Raw genomic sequence first — 18,484 nt, 5'->3', positions numbered from 1 at the left:
TCTGAGAAACTAGAGATAATTTTCCCCAGAGGTGAAAAATACTTTTAGAGCAGCAAAGCAAAATGTGCATTCCCTCCTTCCTGGGAAAGTAACTCCAAAGTGTTCAATTCTTGGTTTAGTTAAAATCTTTATAATATGCACATGTAAGCATCCAGTTAAAATACAAGTAGGCCTCTGGAAGCAGAGAGTCTAGCTAGCAGAACACAGAACTTTATTCTTGTATGGATTAATATCATTAATATAGCCATTTGTTGGTGGGTAAAAGGCAGAATTATGAGCAGCTGCAAGTTGGGTGACATCTCAGGGTTGGGTGACATCTAAGGGTAACAAAAGTACAATAAAAGGCAGGAATGTAATAAGGAAATGATCACTGCAGAGTTATGGTAATTTTCTTTCTTTTTGTATTTGCTGTAGGGAAACAGTACAGGTTACATTCCTCTTTTCTTTATCTTTTCGGTATTCCCCTCCACAAGGCCTTGGGCTTCAATAGCTATGATCCTACAGACACTTTCCTGGGAGTAAGCTCTATTGAATAACACGAGACTTACTTCTTAGTAGTTCTGCTTAGGATTGCTCCTACGATTTTTAATCTTAGGATAGCTTGGTAAGTAATTGTTTGGTTGTTGAAGCCTAATTACAAAATTTACCAAGTTAAGAACGTGTCAACAAAAACAAAGTATGGTAAATAAAAAACAGCAATTGATGTAGGGTAAGCTTTCTTTCTGGTTACTTTCCTGCCAGGAAACTGTAGTTTGCAGCAATCCATTCCTCTAAGGCCCTTCAAAGAGAAATCATCGCCCGCCCGCCCTCTTTCACCAGTCTAAAGAGCCTTTTGCTTGTACTCTGTCATGTGGGATTATCCCTGGGGTTTCCAGGCAGCATTAATGTGGGGTAATGGTGAAAGATTAAGGGGTTTCAAAGCCTATTAAAAGACCACTGCTTCCACCAAGAGTTTCTTCTAAGCTGTGCTGCTGTTGTCATGCCTGTGTCAGGAAGAATTTCAGTGAAAAGATCCAGCCATCTGTAATAAGCCTGCAGTTTTTACTGCAGTGGGGTGGGGGAGTAAGAACAATCTAAGTCGAACACAGCAGACATATCGCTGACACCTGACGTACATGTAGAAGCTGCCTTTGACAAATGCTGTCCTTAATGGATGTGCAGCAATGTATTTTTTTCCTCAAAGATTTACCAGGGTGCGCTGCAGTTGCAAGGAGCTTTGCTCACATTACTGTACCAATTTAAAATGTGTGTGTGTTTCTTTAAAGCAGTAGTTCTCAGCCTGGGGGTCGAACGACCCTTTCTCTGGGGTCACCTAAGACTCTCTGCATCAGTGTTCTCCATCTGTAAAATGGACAAATGTTAGGGTTGGGGGTCACCACAACATGAGGAACTGTATTAAAGGGTCGCGGCATTAGGAAGGTTGAGTACCACTGCTTTAAAGTGAGGGTAAGTTCTGGAAGGAAAGGGAATGAATGGGGAATGAGAGTGTGAGGTGACTGGTTGATACTGAAGAGTCTGTGTAGGGTTTTGTACACAGAGTATGTCTCTGCTAAACTGAGGGTGAGAAGGGGCTGAAGTAAAGTGTACATTATGATGTTGACAGTCTAGAAAGCAGATTTCTGACCAGAGTCCTTCCTAGTATTATATGAAGTACAGAACTGCCCTGCTCCAGAGTAATATTATTGACTTCCCACTTGTGCATCTTCAACCGTCGTGAAAAAACTAAAATTTTGGATTTGTTATAATTAATCTCCAGTTTATTAGTTTTACAATACTGGATGCATCGCCTAATCAAACGGAGAAGGCCCACTTTAGATCTTGAAAGTAAAACTGCATCATCCGCATATAACATTAATGGTATTGGCAATGCATTTAGAATAGGAGGATGACTATTGGTTTCTGATAACGCAGGGGCTAAATCATTCAAAAAAATATTGAACAGTGTGGGGGCTAGTATGCAGCCTTGCTTGATTCCTTTAAGTGATTGCGATGTTAGCAGGCCCTCTTATGCAGCATTTGACCTGGCAAGATGTATTAAGAGTGGAGTTGTTGGATCAGGAGGAGCAGTCTTGGGTCAATTCTCAAAACCCGGAGTTTCTGCCATAGAAGTTCTCTAGAGATGGAGTCAAAGGCTCCTTAAGGTCAATGAATGCTGCATATAGTTTGCTCTTTCCCATGGTAACATACTTGTTAGCTAGATGAAAACAAAATAAGGCCGCGGATCTAAAGTTGCTTTTCCTTTCACGGAAGCCAATTTGCTCAGCTCCAAGAATTTTATTGTGTACCAGCCAAGATTCTATTTTTGTTCCAGCAGGAATTTGGAGTAAATCTTTCCGCCACTGATAAGAGAGCAATCGGGCCAGGAAATTTGTGGGATCACTTGGATCTCCTTTTTGTATGTCGGCACAAGTATGGCAGAAAGCCAAGATTTAGGGATTTGGCCTGAGTTGTTGACATCGGTAAAAGCTGCTAGCAATTCAATACCAGTTCAATTTAGTTTGAAGATTTCTGAAATAAGTGCATCAGGGCCTGGGGCTTTCCCCTCTTTCATGTTATCAATCAAGATGGTAACTTCTGCAGGAGTAACTGGAGGCCAAATAGGGAGTTGGTCAGTGTCTGGCCAGTCAATTTCATTAGATGTCTGATCATGAAAGAGGTTTGAGAAATAATTAAACCACCTGTCTGGGGAGATAGAAGAGGTAGAAAGCTTATGCCGGCCTGTGGTGTTATTTACCAATGCCCAGAAGCACTTTGCATCCTTGGCAATGGAGGCTTGTAATAGTTTATTCCATTGCAGTATTACAAAATCTTGGTGCTTCTGTTTGGTTAAGGTTTTGAATTCATATTTAAGAGTGGCAATTTGAGACAAAATGTCCTTGGAGCCCGTATGACGATAATACCTATATAGGGCTCGGATATTGTTGTTAGCAAGTAATACAGTCTCTGTCAAACCAATCCCTTTTCCCCCGCAGATTGCTCGTATCTTGATTAGTAATGGCAGAGTCAAACAAGTTAAATACCTAGGAATCACCTTCTCTTATAATCTGTCTTGGCGCCCGCATCGCAATCTTTCCTCAACCATGGCCTACAATAGCGTTAGAGCAGTCTCCCGTTTCTTTTACAACACTGGTAATAGATATATACCTGCAGCAGTTAAGGTATTTAATGCCAAAGTCGGAGCACAGATATTATACGGGTCCCCAATTTGGATCTCTGCAGTTAATAAAACCATTAACACTCTACAATCCAAATTTCTACACAAAATAATGGGCCTACCTAACGGGGTTGCGTTTGCTGCTATTTGGCTGGAAGCGGGACAGATCACCTTTGAGACCTTGGCTTGGTTAAGAGCATTCAAATTTTGGCCTAATTTACACTATCAACAGGCCTCTTCCAGTTTCATTCACTCTTTCACCACAAGATAGCAAATCAATGTTATGGTTAAATATTATCAAAAACAAAATTGAAACCATTGGTCTATCCTTGGAATCGCTCAGTATGCTTACCCTTACTGAGGCTTATAACACCCTGAAAGTGAAACTGCTTGATGTGGAATTCCAAACACTGACCAAGGCAGCAAAAAGGACATGCTCACCACTTAATCTAGCAATACCCCCGATTCAAGGCCAAATGGCTAACTATTTAATTACTCTGGTTAACCCAACACAACGGCGAGCCTTGACGCTTGCCAGATTTAATGTTATGCCCTCCGCTTTTTTGCGTGGCAGGTTCAATAGTCTTGATAAAACTCAAAGATTATGTTCCTGCAACCAAACGCAGATTGAAACCATAGCCCATTCTCTGTTTCACTGCTCGAGAACCAAGGGAGTCAGAGATCGATATGTAAAATCCATTCCACTACTCACCATGGCCCTTGCTGACTTGGTTGCAATTCCAATTCTTCTGAATAATACCAACCCTGAGATTGTGGCAAACTTTCTCCTTGAAATAATTGAATGCAAATAATCCAGCAATGGGTCTAAGTATGTTTAGAGCATAAGTAATTAACTTCTCCCTTCCTTATCACGCCACCTTACTTTAATATTTTATTGCTATACTACAACACATTAACCTGGGAATTCAGCATGTCTCTGTAGCAGCTCTGAAATGTTTATCTGTGGTATTAATTTTAGATGTAATATGTGTTTCAATTTCTGTCTCTTGCTAATAGTAATCATAACAAACATGGCCAGTATGATGCAGACAGAATTTGCTTGTTGTTGGTGGGTGGTTCGGGCCCAGTGGAATGAGAACTGGGGGCCGTCTTTTTGTTGATGATGTGAACATGGATCGATGTGTCATGCGGGTTTGCATTGGATGTGTTTTGCTGTATTGGTTTGTTTTGTAGCTATTGTGTTTTTTTAATATGCCAATAAAGGCTTTCTGTTCTGTTCTACAGAACTGCCCAAAGAAATAGGTAGGAAACATTGGGAGACTAGAAATGTAGTCAAACCCTAATATGGTCTCAGAGATGTAAATGAGCGAGAGAGTGGATTGATGTGACATGAAAGTCATCTTACTAGAAGTTATTGCCTTAGACTGCTTCGGTCTTCGTAGATTATTTCTTATAACCTTTAAGCTAAAGAAAATATATAAATAAAATTTTAATTTGTTCAATGTAACATGGAATCCTACCCTAGTTACCTCCTCAGGACCACTTAGCCCTTTGAAACTGCTTTAAAGCTCAGCAACACTACTTTAGGATAAATTAAAAAGTGGTTTGGAATTAAATTCCTGGGGGCAGCAATATATGGATATGGGAAGAAAGCAATAAATAAACAAAATTTGGGTGCTGTGTGGTTTCCGGGCTGTATGGCTGTGTTCTAGCAGCATTCTCTCCTGACGTTTCGCCTGCATCTGTGGCTGGCATCTTCAGATGATCCTCTGAAGATCCCAGCCACAGATGCAGGCGAAACGTCAGGAGAGAATGCTGCTAGAACACGGCCATACAGCCCGGAAACCACACAGCACCCAAGTGATTCCGGCCGTGAAAGCCTTCGACAATACAATAAACAAAATTTTGCACCTATCAGAAATATTTGCAAAACAAGAAGAGAATGGTCATCACAGTTACACTTGCAAATCTATAATTGTTATGCAAGTCACGTCAGTTCTGGGTTATTATGGTTTGCTGTCAGATTCCTAGACACCAATGCTTTGGAAAATCACTTGTGCCAACCAACAATAGTTCTGTCTCTGTCATGTTAAACACTGCAGGGTTTGTGGAGCCACTGATTACCCTACCCTACTGTTACACGGTGAGTGAGTCTCCAGTTGCCATCACCCAAGTTACTCTGATGTAATCTACTAAAATTTTATTTTTTTCACAATAAATTCCATCTCTGTGGAATCCCTGCTCAATGTTTTTCTGCAATTTAAAGCATATTTTTAAAGAATCCAGTTCAATTAGGATTAAATGTGTCCTGGGATCTGAAGAATTATTACATAGTTCTGTAAGTTCAAGGAGGCTTTTTTTTTAATTAGAGGCTCCCCACTGAAAGCTGATGGGCGTTTCAAAACCAGTTGAGATGGGGTTCAGATACATGAGATACCCTGTGCGCTCCAACACACACCAGCTGGGTGACCTTGGGCTAGTCCAGGAGTCTGCAACCCGTGGCTCCGGAGCTGCATGCGGCTCTTTCGCCCTTGTATTGCAACTCTGGGCCTCATCCCCGCCTTTCCTCCTCCTCCTCTCCTTCTGGAGAGCCGAAGGCTTCAGATCCGGAGTGGAGGGGGATACCCATGAGTCTCGCTGCAGTCCCAATAAGGAGAAAAACAACAAACCAGGAGCGCTTCTACTGCTGCCTCCCCGCCAAGATCCAAATGATGACTGACAGCTCAAGTCGCACCTTCTATCCGCCTTCCTTGCCCTCCATGGCTTCCTAACGCACAAGGGCCCGCCTGCATTTTAGCCTTTCTATCAGAAACACTGATGTAATTCTCACACCCAATTCTATGGAAACAGAGACACGGCTTTCTGAGTAACAAAGTTTTTCATTCACCTTTTTGCCGCTGCCTGGAAAGGGACTTTTTAAGTTGGAACTACAAGTACCGGAATGTAGAGGAGATAGCGAGGAGAATTAGAAAATAGGGGTGGGGGGATAGAGCGAGGGGGGAGGGAAAGCGAGCCCAGTAGAGCTTATAGGAGGCTCGCACCTGCGCCAAAAAGCCCTGGTGGCACATTTTTCCCCAACAGGCGAAGGTGACGATTGAGGCAGAAGGGGGTGGGGCTTTATGCTTTTAAAGGGTTGGTCTGACATAGGCTGAGAAGACTGGTGGAGCTGGCTTGGTCAGGGCCAATTGCAAGGAACGGTGGAAGTGACAGCAGGTATGTAGTTGCCACTACTGAGCCATCTTTTATAAAAGGCGTCCCTTTTGCACCGCCTGTTTCGTGCGTCTATTGAACTGGGCCAGAAAGGGGGTGTTGGCAGAGGTGGGATCCAGCAGGTTCTCACAGGTTCCTGAGAGTAGGTTACTAATTATTTGTGTGTGCCGAGAGGGGGTTACTAACTGGTGATTTTGCCACATTATTTTTGCCCTCCTCTCAGCAGTAGTTCGCAGAACTTGAAGTAGTCTAGCAGGAGGTGCACCGGCGGGCGTGGCAGCCTGCACCTGCGTGCATTCATTTCCCACTCAAGGACCGGCGCAGTGGCTGCGTCCTTGTCACAGCCCCACCCCTGGAATGCCCGGCCATGCCCCCGTCGTGTCCCGCCCAGCCCCACTGGCGCTACGCCACAGTTTGAATCTCACCACCATGGGAACCTGTAACTAAAATTTTTGGATCCCACTACTGGGTGTTGGGTTTCATTTCACCTCCTCTCCTCCCAGTTGCCACCCCATTGCACATGTTCACGAGGCTCCACCCTTTTCCCGCACACCTTTATAAAAAAAAGAACTGCTTCATTTGAGGGCGAACAGCGGTTGCTGCTTGCATGTTTCTGGAGCAGAGGTGGCTGCTGTTGGCAAGATGGACTGTATTTCTTAACCTAGCACAGCAGTCGGCTTTTTAATTCATTTGAAAGAGACCTTCAACTCGGCGTGTTTTTTTGTTATTATTTTTTAAGAATTCAAAATGTTAAAAATATGTTCTTTACATCAATAAAATATAATTTTCTCTATAGCACTTCATGGATTTCATAAGCAACACACTATAATTGTTTATACAAAGCATAAAGGTAAAAAAACAATATATACAGTGTTATCTTCATTTTAAATGTCAAAAAGTATTTGCGGCTCCAAGTGTTTTCTTTTCCATGGAAAACGGGTCCAAATGGCTCTTCGGGTGTTAAAGGTTGCTGACTCATGGGCTCTACGGAGCTCTCTCAGCCCCACCCACCTCACAGGGTGTTTGTTGTGGGGGGGGGGGATTTTAAGTCCCTTTGAGTCTCCTTACATACCACATCTGAGGTATTAATCCAATTCTTCTTCTTCTTCATATTATAAAGTAACACATTTATTTTGAGGTTCCACTCACATTATTTTAATATGAAACAACAAATTTGAGTGTTGGGAAAAAAACTGATTATTCATGAATAGAAAAGGGGGGTATATAAACCCATAGTGCTGCAATAGTTAATGGGGGTCGATCTACAGATCTTGGCAGATATTAGGAGTTGGGCAGTGGAGGGATTCAGGATTTTAGGATGCCCCTTGTCCTCACTTGCAGTGGCTTTTGACAGGCAATGGAAGAGAGTTGTTTTATGCTGATCATTCCACCCTGGGATAATATCCCAGACCATAGTTTTCTTTTCCAAGTGCTTAAAAAGTGGTACTCTGCAACTTGGAATCAATACTAATGTTTAAGAGTTGGCTGATATACATCAGACACAAGGAGATCATTAAATAACTGCCTTGGATCTGTTTATTGTCTGCATGTCATAAATATAGTTGTACTGGCTGATTTTGGGGGCTCATTCTGCACATTTGCTCCAAAACCACTAAGGCTGCCCCTGCTTAAAAGATTATCTTACATTTTTTTCATATTTTAATAACTTTATCTAAACAGAAGTAGCTCAGTATTACATCTCACTTGAGTTGGTGGATTGCACAGATTAAATCAAATGCTTTGTCCGCCAGGAGCAGCTGTTATCATTAAGCAGTTGAAAGGAAATTCAATGCATGTCATACTCTAGGTCACCTAATGCAAAATCTGTGAATGCACAATTAAGACCATGCAGTTTAATGCCCATTTCCTCTTAAAATGTAATGCTAATGTATTCAACTTGCATTGATTTCTTTGCATTAGAACAGTTTGTTCTTTAATTGCTTAGTGAACCCTTCCCAACATTACACTCAGACTTGAAGAGCGCACATTCGTTTCAGTGAGACTTGTGCTGAAAAATTGGCCACTGAATTGCACCCTTGTTTTAGGCTTGAATAAAAGGGAACATCAATTTAGCTCTAATCAATTTATGTAAAGGATGGGAATTAATTACTATTATATCCATCACAAAGACTTCTTAAAAGGGAAAATTACTGCCTTGAACCAGCCCGTGGGGCCTATATTGTATGCTATAAAATAAATTACATATGTTTACAATGGTGCTTTCTGAATTTTCTAGTAAGCCAAGCAACGATCTTAAACTTGTTAATAAGGCATTAAAAGAGCCTGGTTTTTTTTCTTAGAGGACACAGGATTGCGCTTCTTCCACACAGTTGCCAACATTTTACAACCTCTTGCTTCTCTGTTGTAAAGACTAATCTGGAGACATTTAAAACAAGCCTGTAAACAGTCACTTGATACCTCTGGGAAGGATTTTCTCCTGGCAAACGTCGACAGAGTGAAGGAGAAAACAAAAGTGAGGGAATGTGTTAGTTAACGATAGTCTCTTAGTTAATGATAGTCTCTTAAAAGACCAGCGGGCTTAACACTGTTAACTTCAGATATGGTATGAAAGAACTGAACATTTCCTAGAATGTCCATGAGTCGGTATAAGACAAGGGTCCCTAACATAGTGCCTGTGGGCACAATGGCACCTGCTGCATCTTTTCTGGTTCTTGCCTCAATGTCTTCAGAAAAGTGGATGGGACAAGGTGAGTCTTTTGCCCAGAAGGTTTCTGACTGGTCACTGGAGATTTGGTTGGCAGCATAGATTTTTTTTAATTTTGCTTTGGCAGCAGCAGCTACCACAGCACAAGGATCTTCGTTATGCCTCTTGCGGCAGCTTTTTTGTGGTATCAATCTTGTATCTGTGCCCACCATGTCATGTGAGAATTCCAAATGACTACCATAGGCATGTCTGGGATGGTAACTTTTTTTTTTGCAAGACAAATGATTAAAATGCCTCTTTGTATTCCATGCAAAACTTCACCTGCTAGTTTGCTTTAGCTATTGTCAGTTAACAGCCACATCCCTTCTCCAGTGGTGGAATCTGTGCCTACTCTGGCTTTATTTATTTGAAAGCAGCAAATGCAGGGGCATAATGCCCATTGGGCAAGGTGGGCAGCTGCCCAGGGCACCACCTTGTGGGGGGCATCAAAATGCAGGGTTCATTTTTGGGTATTTTTAGTGGTTTTCCATTTTTGGCCTGCAGGGGAGCAGTTTTTAGGCTAGCAGCACCGACATATCAGCACCAAAATTTCAGCATATCATCAGGAGACTGTCCTTATGCTACCCCCCAAGTTTGGTGAGGTTTGGTTCAAGGAGTCCAAAGTTATGGACTCCCAAAGGGGGCGCCCCATCCCCCATTGTTTCCAATGGGAGCTAATAGGAGATGGGGGCTACAGTTTTGAGGGTCCATAACTTTGGCCCCCCTGAACCAAACTGCACCAAACCTGGGGGGTAACATCAGGGCAGTCTCCTGATGAGACCCTGAAAGTTTTGAGAGTGTGCCTTCAGAAATGTGCCCCCCCGAGCCTGCAACCCCCATTGACAGCAATACAGAAAACTTAATGCAGAACAAAGATTCTTGGGCAAATTTCTGGAATGTTCCTGCAGGGGGCGCATTTTTGGATGTATCGGCACCAAAATTTCAGGGCATCATCTGGAAACTGTCCTTATGGGATCCCCCAAGTTTGGTGCAGTTTGGTTTAGGGGGTCCAAAGTTATGGACCCCATCCCCCATTCTTTGTAAAGGAGTGCTAAGTTATGGACCCTCAGAACTGTAGCCCCCATCTCCTATTAGCTCCCATTGGAAACAATGGGAGATGGGGCGCCCCCTTTGGGAGTCCATAACTTTGGACTCCTTGAACCAAACCTCACCAAACATGAGGGGTAACATAAGGACAGTCTCCTGATGATATGCTGAAATTTTGGTGCTGATATGTCTAAAAATGCACCCCCTGCATGCATCAATGTCCTAATGAAAAAAAAATTGGTCATGGTGGAGTGGCCGCTCATGGGGGGTGGGGGGCATCCAACTCAGGTTTTGCCCAAGGCTACAGTTTGCCTCGTTACGCCCCTGAGCAAATGAAACTATTGAGCCAGTGTTGCATAGTGGTTAGCAAGTCAGACTTGGACCTGGGACTACCAGCTGTGAATCTTCACTCTGACACAGAAACTCACTGGGTGATTTTGGGTCCATCACAACCTCTTAGCATAATCTACCTCACAAGGTCGTTGTTCTGAGGACATAGAGGCAGGGAGAACGACATGATTGTCGCCATCACAGATACACTCCGTATGCAGCTTGACTGAGGCGGATCGGCGCTGCTGGTTTTGTTAGATCTTACCGCAGCATTTGATATGGTCGATCACGACCTTTTGACCCACCACCTGGCCGTGTCCGGGGTACGGGGCACTGTCCTTCAGTGGATTGCCTCGTTTCTCCGGAGCCAGCAAGTGTGGTGTGGGGATGAAGCCTCTCGGAAGTGCCCGCTTTATTGCGGAGTACCCCAGGGGGCACTACTATCCCCGCTATTATTTAACATCTATATGCGACCACTTGCTCAGCTGGTACGGAGTTTTGGGCTGATCTGTCATCAATATGCCGATGACACTCATCTCATTCTGTTGATGGAGGGGGGAAGCAGTAGCAATTCTACGGCTCTACAGCATTGGTTTGGAGGCGTAGCTGGTTGGCTGCAGCAGAGCAGGCTGGAAACTGAATCCATCGAAGACGGAGATCCTATGGCTAGGCCGTGCAGAGAGTAGGCTCGGGATTTCCAAATCACCGGTGTGGGAGGGGGCCTCATTGGCCGGCCTCCTCCGGCCAAGAGTCTGGGGGGTCCACCTGATTCTCGCCTCTTTCAGTGGAGACCCAGGTGGCCCCATACAACCCGGACTGCGCTTTTCCATCTTCGCTACAGGCCTCGGGCGGTTGGCCCCTTCCTCTCCTCTAAACGTGGACCTAGCCACCGAGGGATCCATGCAACGGTCAAATCTCCAGGCTAGACTATTGTAACTCGCTTCACGCCGGCCTTCCCCATGCGCTTTGCATTCGAAAACGAAAGCTGGCCCAATGCAGCTGCAGCTACTTCGCTCACAGGAGGCTCCTTCTAGAGAGCATATCCAGCCTGTGTTGGCGCCAGCTGCATTGGCTCCTGCTTGAATTCTAATCATCTTCAAGTTGTGGATTCTGACCTTTAAGGCATTACGCTGGTCTGGGACCCTCAGACTTTCGGGACCGTGATCACTCCCCATATGTCCCTACTCGGCCTCTGCGTTCAGCAGAGACCAATTTGCTGGTGGTCCCCGGCCCCTCAATGATGTGGCTGGCCTCCACACGGGCCAGGACTTTCACAGCGCTGGCCCCGGACTGGTGGAACACCCTCCCACCAACTGTCCGGGCCCTGCGGGACCTTGGTGAGTTCCGCAGGGCCTGTAAGACTGTGTTGTTCCACCGGGCCTTTGGAGTGTCCAGCCGCTGATATGATGCCTCCCCACTGCTCCTGCTTTGGCACTGGTACAACACAGCTCCTCATATTGAGGGCCCTGCTGTCCCCCCCTTCTTGGGGTGGGTTTTTAAATTGAGCCTGGACGCCTCTTGTTTAATTTGCTAATTGTTAGCCGCTGTTTTTATGTATTTTAAGATGTTTTACTGACGGAGCCTATGTTTGTATTGTACCGGATTTGCTCCTGCTTATTGTTTATATATTATGTTGTTCACCGCCCGGAGCCCTTTGGGGATCGGGCGGTATAGAAATTGAATAAATAATAATAATGATGATAAGCTGCTTTGGGTTCTGATTAGGGAGGAAAGCAGGATATAAAAGTAAATAAAAACATTGCTCCTAGATTAAGAAACCTGGCATATTGCAGGTCTCAGATTGAATATAGAAGTCCTTTAACTTTTTTTTCTTAGCTTCAGCCACCCATCTGCATTATGGAATTGTGAAGTAGTGGGTTAGACAGGCAGGCCAGGATCACGGAGACTTGCCCACTCTGCTTAGGTGGTTTGCTACGTGACCCTGGTCTAGTCCCTCTTAGCCTATCCTGCCTTTATAAGGTCGCTGTGAGGCTAAGAACTGGTAGATCACATATGCTTTCCAGAGCTGCTGGAAGGTGAAATATAAATGCAACTGAAGAATACTGCTCTAGTTTACAGGCCTTTTGTAAAGATTATTGAGATAATGCGTGCAAAGCCCTTTACAGTACAATATACATTCTAACTATAGGGAAAGGCTTGGTGGTTTAGTAGGAGCTTTGCAGGCAGAAGGTCCCAGGTTCAATCCCTGGTATTTTCAGAGAGATCTCTGGTACCAGGAAGGGAGGGGAGGCTTACAAGCCTCTTAAACTTGACAGCACTTAGGCCGCCTCAGAGTCTCAGTCAGACAGTTATTCTCTCACCTGCCTGTTCTGCTTATTAAATAAAACAATTCAGAGCTGCATTTCTCTGTATGTTTATAGGGGAGGAAGTTCTATTGAAATGAATGGTATTTCCTTCCAAACAATTAGGCTCGGCCTGTAAGAATAATGGCACTATGTGATTTTCCTCATACAGTGCTTAAAACTGAAAGAGGTATCCCTGTTCTTTTTTTGGCAGTTTGATCACTTTACCAGCAGGACCCGCCCCTGCAGGAGTCCTGGGTTAATCAAGAAGCCCCAGCTCAGAAGGCCTGCACAAAGCAGAGGAGAATACTGTCACCAGCCATGACTGAGCAGCAACAGCCAGCACTTCGAGAGGCGCTAGACCAACATCTCTGTGGCTTGGGCATTGAAGCGCTCTGCGTGGAGCATCCAGAAGTGAGTGAGTGGAGCGTTGCTGCTACCGCGGCAGCAAAGAGATGAAGGGAACTGCAAAAAGTTCAGATCGCCCATCCTTCAGGCATTTCCTGTTGCCAACAGCTGTGGACACTGTTTCTGAGTGGAAGCTGCTGCTGCAAAAAGTTGCCTTCTAACAGGAAGCCCTTCTCTTTTCTCTCAACTGGTTTTGATTGCTCAGAAATGGGGAGAAGCTACTTTTGGACCAATTTTCATGGCTTGCTTGAAGCAATTTGCCTCCTTCCCAACCCTTGTTAGGTTTTGCAGTTTTTAACAGGTACAGGTAGGAACTCAGTAGGGAAACTCCCCCACAGTAAGAGGAAAAGTAAGATTGGTTTCTGTTTGCCTTGTACCCCCTAGGTAGCTTTTGTTAATTATCTATTATGATGGCGGTGGTTACATAGTAACTGGTAATCTTAAACCTTAAAACCGTAAAATTCAAAGCATGTCCAGGGCAAACCCAGGGAGGGATTAGATTTGCCTGTGGGTGTATGGAATCATCAAAATAACTGAAAGTGCTCTATGAACGTAAGGAATTAAATTGTCTCATTCATCCATCACGGACTCCTCTGAGGCCCCTTCTGCTCATGCAGAATAATGCACTTTCAATCCACTTTCACAATTGTTTGCAAGTGGATTTTGCTATTCCACATAGTAAAATCCAGCTGCAAAGTGCATTGTTCTGTATGTGCGGAAGGGGCCTTAGTGGCAGCAACTCTCCTGGAGCCCTTTGTACACCCAAGAAAAGCATTACACTTTTTTGTCTCCTTTCTTTGCAGAGGTTACACTGGATGATCTTTACATGTTTTCTAAACCTCTGATTCTGTCAGAGCACCTTTACTAGTATTTCAGTGGGGAGAAGTAATTAGACTTGAAGTTAGGTATTTCCAGTGCCCATCTGAGCTGGAAGCCACCCAGTGGCAGGAAATTGTAACAAGGATGGAAAGTAAATCCCATTATTCAGCAGAATAAGGAATTGACACTGGTACGTTCTGTCTGAAGTTTTAATTCCACCGTCTTTTCTTAAATAGCAGTCAAATGCAGTGGGCTAAGTAGATTTGAAGCGACTATCAAAACATACAGGTAGCAGTTAATATGTGAAGCCCTTTACCACAGGTAATAAAGTAGAAAATTCTTAGGAAACAATAGCAAACGATAATGGTAGCATGTTAAGCATGTTAGTGGTAGCATATTAAGTAGCATCACAATATTTAAGATGTCATAATTTTTAAAATATCTAAGACTAGCAATAAAGTCTCTTGTGTGAAAAAATATTTTATTTTATTAAATGTATAGACCGCCTTTCCCCAAAGGGCTCAGGGCGGTGACCAACCACAGTAAAAACATAACATTAAAACACAGTAAAAAACAACACAATACCCCAGTATTAAATCAGGAACCATATAAATATTAGATGGCATCGGACTCCGCCTCCCTCCCCAACAGGTTGTAGAAAACTAATATTTCCAAGGCAAGAGATGTGGTGGGGCATATCTCAAACACTGAAATTGAGGCCCCCCAAAACATCCCAACTTTTCCAAGGAGGGGCAGCAGGGTGCCTGCAAAAATGGGGAGTGTTCTCCTCATTTCCATAGTGTTCACCCCCCCTCCCCATTTGCAAACCTGGATTCTGGCTTTGCAAAGGCAGGGGTGAGAGCCAGGAGTGTGCCTGTGAAGATTGGAAAGGTTTTTCCCGTCTCCATAGACAACTCCCCCACCAATTTACAAAGCTGGATCTCGGCTTTGCAAAGGAGGTGGAGCCAAAATTATGCTTGTAAAGATGGGGAGCGTGCTGTGTGAAAAAATACAATGGGCTCTAGCAAGTGGGAACCTGCAAGTAGGAACTCAAGAGGACATTACTCCCACCTTTCCTCTTCTGTTCTCTCCCTTCTTCTCACTCTCCATCCTGGCACCCCCTCTTAATTTTCACTATTTTCCCCCCACTACCCCAACTCTCTGGTCCCCTATCCCAGATCTCTCTTTTCTGTCCCACTAACCTAGCTCTGTTTTTAACATTCTGCCATGCTATTCCAGTTCTCTCTTTCTCTGCTCAGTTCTCTCTTTCTCTGCCCTCCTACCCCCGCTCTCTGTCTGCCCACTTATTCAACCTCTTTCTCTCTTCCTACCCAAGACTCTATTCTCTTATGTTTCTGTCACCCTACTCCAGCGTTCTTTCTGGCCATTTTCCTTGCTCCCACAGTGGGCATTCCTACCGGAGGGGGGTGGAACTAAGGCTTTTTTTAAAAAAAAAATTCCCAATGTATGCTTTTCTGTTGTTATATTGCTATGTCCATTACCAGTGACAAAAAGGATTAAAAAAACTCCTTGGTGGCTCAGAAGGAATTACCACTGTGGCAACTAAGAAAATGTGAGGAAATTTACTATTGAAGCCCTGTTGCTGCTACACTACAAGGACAGCTGCAGCAACCGTGGGGTTTCCAAAAGAAAGTGCTGCTGTATGGAAAGCTTTAATTATTTAAAAAGCCTCAACTGGGAAAGTATGTAAGGGAGAGTCATATTGCTTCAATTGTTTTCTAGGTATTCACAGTTGAAGAGATGATGCCCCACGTGCAGCATTTGAAAGGAGCAGTGAGCAAAAACCTTTTCCTTAAAGACAAGAAGAAAAAGCAGTTATGGTTGGTGACAGTTCTGCACGACAGGGAAATCAGTTTAAACAACCTGGCAAAGAAACTGGGTGTTGGCAGCGGAAACTTGCGCTTTGCTGATGAAGCAACCATGTTGGATAAACTGAAAGTTGGCCAGGGTTGTGTAACACCTTTAGCTCTCTTCTGTGATAAGGGAGATGTAAAGTTTGTGTTGGATGCCGCCTTTCTGGAAGGAGGTCATGAGAGGCTGTATTTTCATCCAATGACAAATGCAGCAACCATGGGACTATATCCAGATGACTTCTTAAAATTTCTTAAGTCTACAGGCCATGAGCCTATACTTGTGCATTTTGATGATGTAACATTATGATACCACTTTAATATATGGGAAGGTTGGTAGTCAGATCACAGCTGACTTATGGTGACCTCATAGAGTTTTCAAGGCTCTTGGAAATGGTTTGCTGTTGCCTGTCTCCGTGTCATGATCTTGGAATTCCTTGGAGGTCTCCCATTCAAATACTACCCTGTGTATGCATAACTGGCCCAAGCTTCCATGGCAATGTGTGGAGATTTGAACCTGGGTTTCCCAGGTCCTAGTCCAATGCATTAACAACTACATCATGGGGACTCTCACTTTTAGATATAGAAAATGATTATTTAGCCAATAAATGTAAGACATATATTTCTGTACTAATCAAAAGTATTGTAGGATTTTTTAAAGTTGCCTAATACTGATTTCAGAGCACACTTGAGAATATTGAGATGTTCTCAGCCTTGGTGGTCTGCAAGAGACGTGCATAATACAGTGATAGAGATTATAATTTGCATGTAGATCTCAAATTCAGTCCCTATAATTTCTACCTGTGAGGAATCACTAATTGTAGAACAAAGAAAGATATTTGAAAACCACAGCCAGTCAGATAAATGGACCAGAGGTCTGGCTTTTGCACATCTTTTCTGAAGACAGTGGTAGCTTCCTATGGCAATTTACCAGATCACATGAAAGCAGTAGGAAAAAATAAACCTCCAATTTTACAGGATTTGTACAGCAAACGTATGAGGAAATAGTTATTATTCAAGAGTCATCCAGGTATTCTGGTGCTTGCCCCATGTTAAATAAAAGCGATTACAGTGGCAGAACAGTAGTGAGGGGATTGGAAGAAAGTTTAGATCATTTTTTAAAAAATCACAAACATTTTTATAAGTAACACATAAATGTCCATATTTATAGTTCAATTTCTCATGTGTGAGCAGAACTGCAGATATTTAAATCTGCAGATCATATTCATACGCAGAGAAAGGAAATTTTTCTATATACTTGGGAAACACTTCATATTTGCAGAAAAAATCATCGTTAAAAAACACACAGGGGGCCAAAAAGAAGAGTTTAGATTTATACCCTCTTTCTCTCCCGTAAGGAGACTCAAAGGGGCTTACCAACTTCTTTCCCTTCCTCTCCACACACCTTGTGAGGTAGGTGGGGCTGGGAGAACTCCGAAGAATTGTGGTTAGCCCAAGGTCACCCAGCTGGAATGTAGGAGAAGATAACAATAATGTTATCTAGGCATGCAGTTTACTTACCTGCACAGCAGTGCAGCAGCTGGTGGGGACCCTGCTGCTGACACATCAGCTCCTGCAGGCCCTGCTGATGACACAGTGGTTCCTGGGGGCCCTACTGATGACATTGTAGCTGAAAAGGATGGGGGGGAGAAAGAGCGATGGGGGAATATTGACAGAAGGAGGGTGGAGATTAATGGAGAGAAGGTCAGATTGTCAGGGAAGGGATAGAAATAGAGGCATAAGATGTCAGAGAAGGGATGGGGAGAAAGGCGGTAGAAGGTTGTTTGAGAAGGGGGGAGAGGGAAGGAAGTAGGGGGATAAGACACACCATCACCACAAGTTTCTTGCAGGTCCCAACTTGACTCATGGTTTGTGACTACCCAGAGAGAGGCACAAGAGTAATTAATGTGTCAGGACAATAGTCTAGCATCCTATTTCAAATAGTGGCTAACTAGATGCCCTGAGATGTGGGATATGAAGGCCAAAACCATCTTGCTGTGGCTTTTCAGCCCTGGAATTCTCAAAGGTTCCGTTTTGCCAGTATGGCTAATAGTAATGGATGGACCTTTCCTCCACAAATTTGTATAATCCCTTTTCAAAGCCCACAAAAATAATGGCCACCATCGCATCTTGTGGCAATGAATTTCATAAGTTTGTTAGACATTGAATGAACAAGTACTTGCTTTTTGTCTGTTCTGAAAATACTGCTGTCAAGAGAGCAACCATTTTCTTTGCTATGCTTAGAGAGAATCCATTTTGGACACTGGAATCTTTGATTAAAAACTCCTTTTCTCTCTCTTGCAAGTTTGCAGGTTTGGAGTGCAGGTAGTGTTAACTGGAGATCAGTGTACTTCTCTCCAAGGTCATCAGACCAATTAGCTGACCTGAGATTTTCCTCATTATTTTCATGTGGTTATAACTGGCTCTTCAGAGAGATAGCTGAACAGATTTCTGGGGGGGCGGGGGGGGGGAGGGGATGTCCTCTTATTTGAGAAAGTTCTTAGTTCTGTGTAGCCTGATTGGATAATTGGTGATCAACTGATGTGGGCAACCAGAAGCATACCGTATATACTCGTGTATAAGTCGACCCGCATACAAGTCGAGGCACCTAATTTTACCACAAAAAACTGGGAAAACTTATTGACTCGCGTATAAGTCGAGGGTGGGAAATGCAGCA

General features: G+C 43.7%; 1 protein-coding gene across 2 annotated transcripts in view; it reads left to right on the top strand.

The window, feature by feature from the left end:
- Positions 1–18,484, top strand: part of LOC125445451 (prolyl-tRNA synthetase associated domain-containing protein 1-like) — a 21,802-nt gene extending 3,318 nt beyond the window's left edge. The window contains exons 1-3 of one of the 2 annotated variants that reach the window (XM_048518487.1): positions 5,237–5,258; positions 12,924–13,123; positions 15,680–18,484. In XM_048518487.1, coding sequence (XP_048374444.1) covers positions 13,031–13,123; positions 15,680–16,117 — 531 coding nt within the window. In that variant the 5' untranslated portion in view covers positions 5,237–5,258; positions 12,924–13,030 and the 3' untranslated portion in view covers positions 16,118–18,484. Of the gene's footprint in view, positions 1–5,236; positions 5,259–12,923; positions 13,124–15,679 lie in introns of those variants that run through there. The other variant, XM_048518477.1, reaches the window with a different exon arrangement.

Source organism: Sphaerodactylus townsendi, linkage group LG01 (assembly GCF_021028975.2).
Source record: "Sphaerodactylus townsendi isolate TG3544 linkage group LG01, MPM_Stown_v2.3, whole genome shotgun sequence".
NCBI classification, from domain to species: Eukaryota; Metazoa; Chordata; class Lepidosauria; order Squamata; family Sphaerodactylidae; genus Sphaerodactylus; species Sphaerodactylus townsendi.
The sequence above is the reverse complement of the archived record's forward strand: the minus strand, read 5'-3'. Positions and strand labels throughout refer to the sequence as shown.